The 12,634-nt window shown below is 27.3% G+C and overlaps 2 protein-coding genes across 6 annotated transcripts in view; both read right to left on the reverse strand.

The window, feature by feature from the left end:
* LOC100205537 (m7GpppX diphosphatase) overlaps nucleotides 1-12,634 on the reverse strand; it is a 36,528-nt gene that overhangs the window by 21,621 nt on the left and 2,273 nt on the right. The gene's annotated exons all lie outside the window — the stretch shown is intronic.
* LOC100208584 (uncharacterized) overlaps nucleotides 10,135-12,634 on the reverse strand; it is a 48,767-nt gene continuing 46,267 nt past the window's right edge. For 3 of the 5 annotated variants that reach the window (XM_065812337.1, XM_065812338.1, XM_065812335.1), the window contains exons 8-13: nucleotides 12,455-12,518; nucleotides 12,267-12,357; nucleotides 10,816-10,903; nucleotides 10,671-10,748; nucleotides 10,454-10,569; nucleotides 10,135-10,379 (exon numbers count right to left, since the gene is read on the reverse strand). In XM_065812337.1, the coding sequence (XP_065668409.1) occupies nucleotides 10,238-10,379; nucleotides 10,454-10,569; nucleotides 10,671-10,748; nucleotides 10,816-10,903; nucleotides 12,267-12,357; nucleotides 12,455-12,518 (579 nt within the window). In that variant the 3' untranslated portion in view covers nucleotides 10,135-10,237. Of the gene's footprint in view, nucleotides 10,380-10,453; nucleotides 10,570-10,670; nucleotides 10,749-10,815; nucleotides 10,904-12,153; nucleotides 12,242-12,266; nucleotides 12,358-12,454; nucleotides 12,519-12,634 lie in introns of all 5 variants that reach the window. The other 2 variants (XM_065812339.1, XM_065812336.1) reach the window with 1 other exon arrangement.

Here is a 12,634-nt window from a genome sequence, read left to right on the forward strand (position 1 = left end):
ACGCAGACCATTTTTTCACTCTACACTCTAACCTTGAACCCAAAACTAAAGTTTATTTTATTGAAAACCATTCCCTAACCAAACCCTAAGCCAAACCCTATGCCTAGCCCTGATGCTGTTGTTGATTTAAAGAAATGGAAAAAAAAGTGTGTGTTAAAGTAAATTCGAAAAGATCTATAAATGTATTTCTTGTAAAATGTTATTTCTTTGGCCTTGAAGCATACTCAATACAAAGTTTATATGCAGTTGTATGAGTCTACTGGTGAAGAACTTAATTTATACTTGTTTATTGTAAAGAGTTGAACATTAGAGTTTTTTCAAAAAGAAAATTTGTACTGATTGCAAACTAGCTTATACGTTCCATCTGAATATATGAACTCTAAGGAAATTTTGGTTTCATATTTTGTTTCAACATTAATTCTGAGGCTGATATACTTTTTATTACATAACTCTAATAAAACATCTTAAATACTTTGTGAAGATTTAGAAAAAGTTTGGCAGACGACATTAACTTATATAGAAAAGATTTTTTAGATGTTAATATTTCATTTAAAAATTTAACATTAGAAGTGGAATTTATACGTTTTTCTACTGAAGAGTAACTATTTGTACAATATATATATATATATATATATATATATATATGTATATATATATATAAAGCGCTTCATATAAACACTGAGATTACAAGCAAGAAAAAGTATTGATGTCAAAAAAGTTAACCAAATTAAAGTGGATTATGGCATCAAAAGATGCAAGTGGTTGTAGCACTTTTTAATTAGAAAAATCAAATAAAAGTGGTAAAATTAAATAAGATTAATAGAATTATAAAATTAAAAAGAAAAGAAAACTTTATATAGATAATTAAAAAAAAGTCGATTGTGATGCTATGTGCTTTTGTTTAACCTAAAATGGCTATAGTAATGTTGCAGCCTTGATGGATTAGTTAATAGTAAAAAGTTATACTTATTGAAGTAAATCTCGGAGGTATCCAAAAAATTTTCAAAAAAGAAACTTGATTTTATTTGTTATACAAAAAAAACATTACTAATTAAACTTTTTTTTATTTCATTTTTTCATAACTGATTTTTAATTTTGTTTTTCAAAAGTATTGTTTAAGAGTAGGGTGCACCGATTTACTTTTTTCTTATTTTAAAATTATGAAGGAGTTTATTTTTTTATAAACTCATTATTTATTAACTTAAACTTTAAGTTCTTTAACTTTAAAATTAAAAATTTGATTACTCCAATCAGCTAACAGCTGCCTGGTATATGAGGATCCTCATTTACAAAACAATTAATTTTGTACAACAAAAATGATTGTGATGTACAATTTGCTGGTATTATTAATACCTGATTGAACTAAAAGTTAAACTATTATGAATAAATTAAGACAAAAAAAAATTTTTAATACTTATTACTGTATGACATTTCAAATGTTTGATTTATTTAACAAAAAAGACATTTTAAATGCCTTTTTTATCAAACATTTGAAATGTCAATACAGTAATAAGTAATGAAAAGAAAAAAAAATTGATTATTGCCTTTATTTTTACATTGATAATTTAGATTGTAATAAAATGTTATAAGCACATTATTTAAATGTTAATTAATATTTCATTATTTAAAAAGAATAAAGCATTCTGTCACGAGAACCTCTTGAAGTTGACTTTTTATTAAAAGTTTTAAGATTCTTAGAAGATCAATTAATTTTTATAACTTAAAAAAATTAAAAGATGGTATTAAAACCTTTCTTTATTTTGTAAAACGATACCATTTTTGAAAAATGTTATGCAACAAATTTTAAAAATATACCAATAAAATGATCCGCGACTTAGCTTAAGATTTTTATAGCAAAATATTGAGCTGATACAACATTGGCCAAATGTTGGCCCAACATAGTACAATATTTGCGAAAAACTGATTTGGAAAATTGAAATATTACGCCGAAAAATACATTGGCTAAATGTTGGCCCTACGTAATAAATTTGTCAATGTTAAAACTTACTTTGGGCCAATTTAAGCTTGCTGACTGGGTATCATTATAAAATGATATATATGACTACTACAGTGGCATTGTAGTTGTTAGAAGCTAATGTTTTACATTTTAGATATGTTTCTTTTGTTTGATTTTTTCTGTGCTTGATAGTGAAACCCCATCTACATATTAACACAGTGTACACAAAGTGATGTTACTAGAAGCTAAATTCTACTTATGTAGAGCTTTCTAATATTGCCAGACATATTATTATAAGACCAATTACTAGTCTATAATAATTGATTGAATTATGAGATTAAATCAATAAATAATCATTAAAAACAATTAAAACAAAAAAAACTCAATTTAAATCATAACTTTTACTCGTCTCATTTAAATTAACTGATTTATATCGATTTAAATCAACTGATTAATATCGATTTAAATCAACTGATTTAAATCAATCAATTTAAATCAAAACAATTCTGTATATATTCCATTTTTCTGAGGCAGAGGGACATTATTCTTGGTTTTATTAGTTTTTAATTGATTTTATTGGATACCGTTCATATTTAGTTTGCGTACAACAGTTAACAACATTAAGCTTATACATTAACTTTAGTTATAAATCAATTATTAATAAATTGATTTACAGATTTTTATTGCAATGCAAGATTGAACTTAGCAGAAGGCTAAACTTCTGCTCTGGAGTCAAAAAAAGAAGACAGCAAAAATGATCAGTCGAAATAAAGCCTGAAATGACAAAAAATTGTCTATACCTTGGTGTAGATAATTCTTCAGATTATTTTAGTAATGATTTATCCTCAATTTCATATAATAATACAAAAAATATTAATAAACTTTGGGATTTACCTGTAACTCCAAACTCTTTGCAGAAGTTCAATGCTTGCTCTGAGAAGTTGAATGAACAAAATTTATTAAATGGTAATTTTTATTTCAAAAGTCTTTTGTCTGATGATTGGAAATCTTTATTCATAGCTTTAACTTTTACAATTTTTTAAAGACTTTTTTGTTCAAAAATATAATAACAATATTACGGTCAAAAAGTCAGAGTGTTAATGAACATTTTATTGTGCAATAATCAACATATCAAAGCTTACACCAACTTTGAAATTCATTTCAAATAAACTCTTAGTAAAAAAAACATAATATTCATATGAGTTTAAAGTTTTAATTGTTGCCGATAGTTCTTTAATATTTATTATATAAACGTTCATTTAGATTTATTTAATAGACTAAGGTATTAAAATATTTTTATAGATAATATTATTTTTAAAAGTTGTGTTATTATTAATACACAGATCAAAAATATTAAAAAAAAGTTATTTACAAACATTGGAGAAACATTGTTTTAATATGAACTTTTTTGTTTTACAGTGCAAAATCTAAAATGTTAACGAGAATTGTTTTGTCTCAGTGCCAGAAATTGAATGCACACCAATAAATTCCATAATTCATAAAAATAATATGAATCCATTAGCAAGTATACATTTTTATCATTAAAGGTATGCCCCTCTGTCTTTAATTTTATTTGCTTTATTAGTTAATGTTGTATTTACTTTCATAAATTCTAAATATTAAGAAATGTAATTTGTTGTATAGTTTTTAAGAATATTATTAACTTTATTGTTTTAAGATGAAATTGTATCCCCTAAAGATATGCAAGTATTATTGGCACAATTGGCAAGCATTGAAGTGTAATTTGGTGAGCTACAAAACACATCATGTTTAATTATAAGCATAATTAGAAAGAGTAACAAAGATATGCTAATTAATGATTTTCCTGACAGATTGTCATTGCCGCTAAAAGCAGTAGAGAATTTAAGTACTCTAGAAGAAATATTAAAAGACAAAAAAATACTTAAGCATACAGTAAATGTTTTTTTTATCATCCTTTAAGCATTTCTTTTGATATCTTCATACAAAAATGTACTTTAAACAAAATACACTTTGAAGCTTTTTTGTAAATGAGATTTTATATTAAGTCTAACCAAAAGTAACTTTATTTATTGCTAGATTGTATATTTTTACGGGTTAATTATTTGGGACATATTGGAGTTAAAGACGAAGGAGATTGTATATGTTATTTACTAAAAATAGTTTTTAAAAATAGCCTAGCTTTAAAATTAAAATTTGCTAATTTAATTATGCAAATTAAAAAATGTTATATGTTGCTATTATTAAGTGCTTTAGAAGAGTTATTTTTTAGTTTCAACTTTGCATTACACAGTTACTTTCAATTTGTTATGTTTCTTTTTTTCACAATTAAACAAACAACTTTTTTTTTGCAGAAGCTGTGAAGTCAAATAAACATGGCTTATGCATTACATTTGGCCCAATGTTAAGCAATGTTACACTTAACATTAGGTCAATGTTGTATACAACGTTAGGCCAATGCCTAAACAATGATTAAACCTGCATTGGGTCAACATCAAATTTCAACGTTGGACCAATGTATCATGCATTGGCCCAATGTTGGGCCAATGTAAGCTTACTATCTGGGATAGTTAGCGATTCGCATAATTAACAGAAAAAGTCAATATGATAAAACCAAAGTATATATTATTTAATTTTGTTCACAATTCATCTATCTTGCTATACATATTGGTAATTTCAATTTAAAAGTTGTGTCTTAAAAAAAAATTAAATACAAATACAAAAAAAATTCTTAAAGCAGTTTCTAATTTTAGAAGATATACCACTTTATCTGATAAAAGTGTTCCATCCAAATTCTTGTGCTAGATGAAACTTATATCATATCATATATAATACTGCTCAACTTATTAATGCTCATTCGTGTTTGATACGACACTTACGCTTGATACGAAACTTACGTTTGCTACGAAACTTACGGCAGAATAGCCGTCTGTTCTAACAGGCCTCGTAAACACGAGAGCTTTTAGTACAGACGAATATACTCGTTGGGTAAATGCTATATCATGAAACAATATATCTTACAGTCCAGATACAGTTGTTTGCAAAAGACCCTTTCCATCTGGATATCCAACAGTAACCAAATCCGCCATCAACTTTTACATGTATCAAACCTACTCTTCCACCGTCATTAAGAACAACTTTTCAAGCATCCCGTCAAACTTGACATATTTTTAGCTGCTGATAAAATTACATCCTTTAACTCATTACATCAGAAGTTGCAAAATAAAGAAATTGATTTTGGTTCAGCTAATGTTACTTGGTATTTAGCTGGTGAACTGATACTGATCATTCAGTCAACAGACTTTGAAGAAAACTCTTCAATTGTCAAATTTATGCTTAAGATCTTACTTTTGAGGGATACTTTTGTGGGATTAAACATAAAATTGAACCTCTATCTAAAAACAGGATTTTTATAATCAATTATTACTCAAAATTACAAGAAGCTATTAATTTTTTAAATAACTTAACAAAATCCAATAAAATAGTAAATCTGTTGCAACACATACACGACATAAGTTTTATCACAGTTGGAAAAAAAATACATCGCAGAAACTATTATACGAGCATTTAAATACTTTGCAATTTCAAGAACTTTATATGGAAGATTAAGGGAAGACTATGAACTTCCAAGTATTTCTTTCCTAACAAAGCTAAATTCAAAACTGTTTTCTGCAATGCAGGGGTGGATCTAGTATTTTTTGGTCTTTAAGATAGCTAATTTCCAGACATGGAGCTAACTTCAAACATTTATATGTTTATACTTATGTCAAATAAGGATGCTTTGCAAAAAGTTGCGATGATTGGAGCTTGGGAACAAAAACCCCACATTTTTGGTCCCCTGCCCAAAACGTGAGAGTAACACTTTGATGAAATATTTTTTGTACTGTTCTCAACTAAACTTACATTCATCAATAAATTTTAAATTTCATAATAAAATATTTTAGCGTTCAAAAATTATGACTATATAAAGTTTAAACCCTTAGAGTTTGTTCCATGTCTGGAAGTTAGCTATCTCAAAGACCGAAAAATGCTGGATCCGCTCCTGCTGCAATGGATGGTACAGAGGTTTTAAACTCAGTTTTTTCAAAACTTGAAATGAAATGCAAAAAAAAAAAAATATATTTGCTATTGATTGACGAAGTATACATCAAATCATCTCTTACCAAGCTGGCTCAATCTTTGGAAAAGCAGTAAATAAACCTAGCTCTTTAGCAACTACTGTTTTAAGTTTTATGTTAGTTTTACTTAATGGAGGGCCGCAATACCTTTGCAGAATTTTTTCTGTTTGTAAGCTTGATTTCAAAACCAAAACTTATGATATGAATATAATATTATTAAATTCATGGAAATTAAACATGCATGTTGGTCTAATATCTTAAGTTTGTTCAGACTCGAAGAAAATACGATTGCAAAATTGTCTAAACTTACAAAGGTGTCTGTTGCAACGAAACCTATTGAAAGACAAAGGTGTCTACTTGCCTACAAGTCTTTTGTGATGAAACTGTAGCTGCTTTAAAATCAAACAATAATATAAAAGAAGCAGATAACGCCATAACTTTTATTGAAATATTTGTAAAGTTCTGGAAAATTGTCATTGCAAAAACACAGTTTGCTGATACTCGATATAAAGATCCAGATAGAGCAGTTATATCAACTCCAAATAATGCTAAACTATCATCTTTACTTAGTCTTGCAACAATGGCAGAACAAATAACTAGCAAACAAGGAAGCAGACAATATCAATTTACCAGAGATACAGGTGCAGCCTTAGCTCATACATGTCGTAGTTTAGTAGCCCTTACAAAATTTTTGTTGCAGAATTCTTTTATTTCTTTTAATTTTCCCAGTATTACTGGGAAAATTTACAACTAACCCACTAGAAAAAATTTTTCGAAAACTCCGACAAGGATCTGGAGGCACATATTTTATCAATGTGCAACAAGTCATTGAAAAATTAAGAATTCAACGAGCAAAACTAAGTCTCCATATTGGTATATACATAGATTCTTTATCTGTAGAAAATGTACATAACTGCCAGAAATGCGGATACTTTCTTAGCAGTAATGCTACTGATATACTTGACAATTTGCGTGAGCTCAAAAAGAGTGTGCATATAGATACAAAAGCAGGATTAGTATATATGGCTAGATATATTGTATGAAATGAAGTTAAAAAGCAAGAAGAAGCTAAATTGTATTATGAAGAATTTAGCGATTATACTGCTAAATTTAATTGTTGTGGTTTGAAAATACGAAATGACAATATTTATCAGTGGACCATATTTTCTTATGCTTTGTTTCTTGAAGTTGTTAATAATGTCTGACGAAAGTCAGTCTGCAATATTTTAATGTTAATATCAGAGTCTTTTAACTTTAATATGGAAAAGAAACATGCTATTTCACTTGCAAACTTTTTTTTTTTAAACTATGTTAATTTATATGCACCAAGGTCATCTAAAGAGTCACAATAAAAGATCTTAAACCTATCGTGTGTGTGCTTTTAACTTATGACAACTCTAATGTTACTTATATTTTCTGTTTGTGATTTTGTTAAAAAATCTATTATTTTAATCTATATTCAAAATATATGAAATATTTTAAAAACTTTGTTACAAATTTTGTTGTAACTAAATATGTTCAATTTATGGTTTTTTCGAAACTTCAGCATTTTATATACTATATATTATATTTTTTGTGGCCTCTGATTGTGTGATTTTGTGAAAGATTTTGAATCTTATAGCTGAGGAAAGTTTTGTTTTTATAGACAAAATAGCTGAGGAATGTTTTATTATCTTTTTAGGAAGCTTGTTATGGATAAATAGGTTTTAATTATTAAGTAAAATAATTAGATTACCTATAGTTCATTCACACTAAATGGAAGCGCATTTTTACAAGTAAATGTTTGTGCTACACCTAACTTTTTCTTAGTTGTTGTTGTTTTTTATTGGTTTATCCCCAGCCCCAAGCTCCGATTTTCGCGTTTACGAGTCGTGATGATCTTATTAATAGAACCTTTTACAAGTTTAAACGTTTTTACAGCAAGACATTTATGATGGATGCTTGGTGAAAGTACTTTGTTAGTGAGCTAATTGAATTTTGGGGAGGTTGATTCCTGAAAATATTGCTGTAGTTTCCAAAAGTAAATAGATATATAGTCAACGGGCTGCACACACAAATATATATATATATATATATATTATATATATATATATATATATATATATATATATAATATATATGTATATATATTATATATATATAAATATATATAAAAATATTAAAATAATATTTTTGCGTTTCGCAGAAAAAGCCAATTATCACAGTGAAAATTTTGCTGATTAGACCTAAACACTTTTTTTCAATAAATAGCCTACAGATACTGAAAAAAAGATTAGAAACAATAAATTGGGTCAGGGCAATAACATCCGTTTTTGCCATGTATAATAACATCCGTGAAACAACATCCGAAATTCCATCGATGTATAATAACATCCGAGAAATAACATCCCAAATTTCATTGATGTATAAATAACATCCGAGAAATAACATCCCAAATTTCATTGATGTATAATAACATCCGTGTAACTACATCTGTAGATTTTTCGCATGTAACTACATCCGAATTTTATTTTTTTTAATAATGCATTATTTTAACCAGATGTAGTTACACATTTGATTTTTTTCGGATGAAACTACATCCGGAAAATTATTTATTTAATAATACATTATTTTAACTGGATGTAGTTATACATCTGATTTTATTCGGATGTAAAAAAAAAAACTATAATAATACATTATTTTAACCAGATGTAGTTACGAATTTAATTTTTTCCAGATGTAACTAGATGCGAAATGTAGTTTCGGATGTAACTACATCTGAAAGATTATTTAATAATACATTATTTTTACTGGATGCAGTTACACTTTCAAATATTTTCTTCCAATATGTAACTTTTTTTTTTTAGTTATTATAGTGCTCTAAGAAGTCCTAATGGTCTTGTCACAGAGCACCTCCGCAAGGAAAATAGCATTTATTAGGTTGGCTCTCCGTTTCCGACTTCACCGATAACGTTTATAATTTAATCCAAAGTTCGATCCCGCTCAAGCGGGATCGAACTTTGGATTACGAGTCCAATGCTCTAACCACTGCGCCTCGGCTGCTATAATAACTACATCTGCCTGCAATAACTACATCCGGAGAAAAATCTTTAATATATTTTAGTATGTGTTGTAGTAATCTTTTACTTGTGCAAATACATCTGTAGATTTTACTGATGTAGTTAAATCTTTTTAAATATCTACGTGTAATAACATCTATGTAAATACTACATTTAAGGTATATGTGGGAGAAAAAATAGTTAAATAACGCAATATTTTAAATAGATGTAATTACACATTACAGATTTTTCCGGATGTAACTACATCCGGATTTTTTTAAATAATGCATTATTTTAACCAGATTTAGTTACGCATCTGATTTTTTTCGGATGTAACTACGTCCGGAAATTTAATTCATTTTTTTTTTTAACAATGGATTATTTTAGGCGGATGTAGTTACACATCGAGAAAAAATCCCGGATGTAGTTACATCTTTCTAAAGATGTTATTATGCATCGATGAAATTTGGGATGTTAATTCAGTAAAGAAAAAAAGCGGATGTTCTTACACTAAAATGCACGGATGTTATTTCACTACACCGCGGATGTTGTTGGACAGATGTAGTAATCTTTTCCCAATAATCTTTACAATTATTTTTACTCGTACGAACTACTATTTTTTTCGTAAAGAAAAAAAAGCGATGTTTTAAAAGTTACGGTTTTGTCGCAAAAAAATTAAATCGCAATCAAGCCTGTCAAAAATGCTATTTTTAAAGTTTGTTTTGCACTAGATATAATTATGTGATTTTTTTTCCCGCACGATTCCAAGATACAATTTAAGTAATAGTTTAAACAAAAGCCTTTCTAGATTTTAATTTTCATATATTTTCCATAAATATATGAATTAAAATTTGCAAAATCTGCAAATGAATTCACATTTAGATGATTGTAAAAAAAAAAAAATAATAATAATTAATTTACTGCTCTCATATACTGCTCACATTTTAGCCTCGCATTTACCTACATTTTCGTTTAATTCTTATTTTTAACCAGATAATTTCCGACAAAGATTTCGTTTGAAGTCAATCAATTTATCTTCACATTTTAAAATATAGCAATTTTATTGATAAAAAATATTCTAAAATTTACAAAAATATAAGTACCTCTAAAAAATATTAAAACTATATAATATATACTAAAAAATATCATTCTACATGAATTTTGTTTCTTTTCCAAGAAGCAGAGCTCGGAAGCAGCAAGCGAATTTTTTTAATTCGTCTTTTAATTTTCATATCAAGATCTTTTAATAAACGAAGAATAATCCAACGACAAATTAAAAATAGAACCCTAAAAAAATAATTTTTAAAAATTGTAACGTTTTTTTTTTATATTTAGACGGGTACATTTTGAAAGTCACTTGCCTTAAGAAAGTTAAAAGAGTTGAAACCCCAATTAACACTACTGTTATCCAAAACACACGCTTCCAATAATAATTTGGCTGTTCTAGAGCAGCTGGACAGGCAGTAGGATGACGACGCTCAAGAAAATAATTTTAAAAAAATAATTTCTAATCTGCATGTTTACAAAAATAAAATAAATAAATAAATAAAATTTGCTAATTAACTTTGATTATATTACCCGTATGAGGTCATCCGAAGATAATAGCATTTGAGAGATTATGCCATTTTCCCCAATTAACGTGAAAGTAAACTTCACCTGGAAAAGTTCATATAAATAAAAAGTATACAAGAACTCATATCAGCCATCTTAATATCATACTTACAGGCGACGAATTCCAATCTATTTGTATCATTCCAAAACTTTTATCAGTAACAACATTTGAAACTCGATAACGAGACGCAACAACATTCCTATAACAACAAAAATAACCTCCCAACATTCTAATAATAAATTCTAATTTACTAATTACTCACGGTCAGCGGTCAAAACTTTCAAGTAATTTAAACAACTGTATTTTAGATACAAAATACTTAGACCTATAACTTTGATTAGCGGTTTTTGTACATCAAAACAAAATTCTTTAAACTTATCTAACTTTTTTTTAGTCAACTATGTTATTCTTGTTATTCCCTTTTATATTATACTATTTGTGCACAGAAACAAATTTACAAAAAAATAAAATAAAATAAAGGATTATACTTGTATAAATTATAAACTTCATCATTTAAAAAAGTAAATTAAAAAACAACAAAGTTTTTTGAAAATTTTTATAGAAAGATATTTGAGTACAATATTGTACTTAACTTTTTTACAGGCTGACATTTTTCCTTTTTTTGTAGAGCAACATTTCATTAAGAAGTAATTTTTTGTAAAATTTGTTTTTTTCTTTTAGAAGTATTATTATTAAATATAAATTACATCACTGGCTAATCAAAACATTCTATTTATATACTATTTATATACCAATCTACATACTACTACAATTACTAACTTGCAACAAATGTGAAATAATAATAAAAATAATTAAGGGTGGAATGCAAGAAGCGAACTTGAGTCAAGTTCAACTTGAACTTTACTTTGTGACCAATAGCGGCAGAGTATTTTCTGAGAGGAAAACCCATACTCTGCCGTTATTGGTTACAATGTAAAGTTCAAGTCAAACTTGACTCAAGTTCGCCTCTTGCATTCCACCCTAAATAATTTGAAAACAAAAGCATATAGAATAGTTTAGAACTAGTTTTAAGAAATTTAAAACAACAAATACTGTATATAAAACCAAGACTAGATTTATTTCTACTGATAGTTAATGGAGTCAATAAAAAAACAAAAATAAAAAACAATAAAAAAAGGAGAAAACTTGATTGCATTTAGGTGTGATTCTATGAGGAATGAGTGAATAATTAACAAAGTGATAGCAATATAGTGGATTTTATGCTGAGGGAAGGAACAGGGGAAAATCCTAGCAGGCAATTGGCTGCTTGTCTTGAAATGCAATTCCAGTTGTAATATAACTGGATGAAAAATATTAGTGTTTAGCTGAAAAATAATTAGTATTAGTGAAAACAAAATTACACAAAAATGAAGTGTTATTTAGTGTGTTAAAATGTAAAAAAAAAAAAAATTTATAGAAACTATTAAACCTCCACGTCAATCAACTTACTGCAAGGTCCAAGTGCAAAACGATTCTGGTCTAGGAAATGAGCATGTATGAGTCATACCGCTGGATGTGAACTCATAGATAGGATAACCTATCAACAAAAAACAAACACATACTTTAAAGTCCAATCACACACACCAGTAGGCAATAAAGAAGCAGAACAAGAATGAGTCATTCCACTTGATGTCACCTCATATAATGGATAGCCTAAATGGTATAAACCATTTAAACGACAAATAAAATGCTTTTGAAAATAAATGCTATATTCTATATGTAAATTTTTGATAACTTATTTCAAACTTACCTGTACTAGTTGCATTGTAACAGTTTACTTCTGAAAAGTGAACATCACCGCTTAAAAATAAAACCTAAGAATCAATTTTTAACATTAATAAAATATGGTACATTATTATAATAATATAATCTTAATTAATAAACATTGCAGTAAAATAAAACTATACAATATATTGAATTTCATTACCAT

Source organism: Hydra vulgaris, chromosome 12, assembly GCF_038396675.1.
Source record: "Hydra vulgaris chromosome 12, alternate assembly HydraT2T_AEP".
NCBI classification, from domain to species: domain Eukaryota; kingdom Metazoa; phylum Cnidaria; class Hydrozoa; order Anthoathecata; family Hydridae; genus Hydra; species Hydra vulgaris.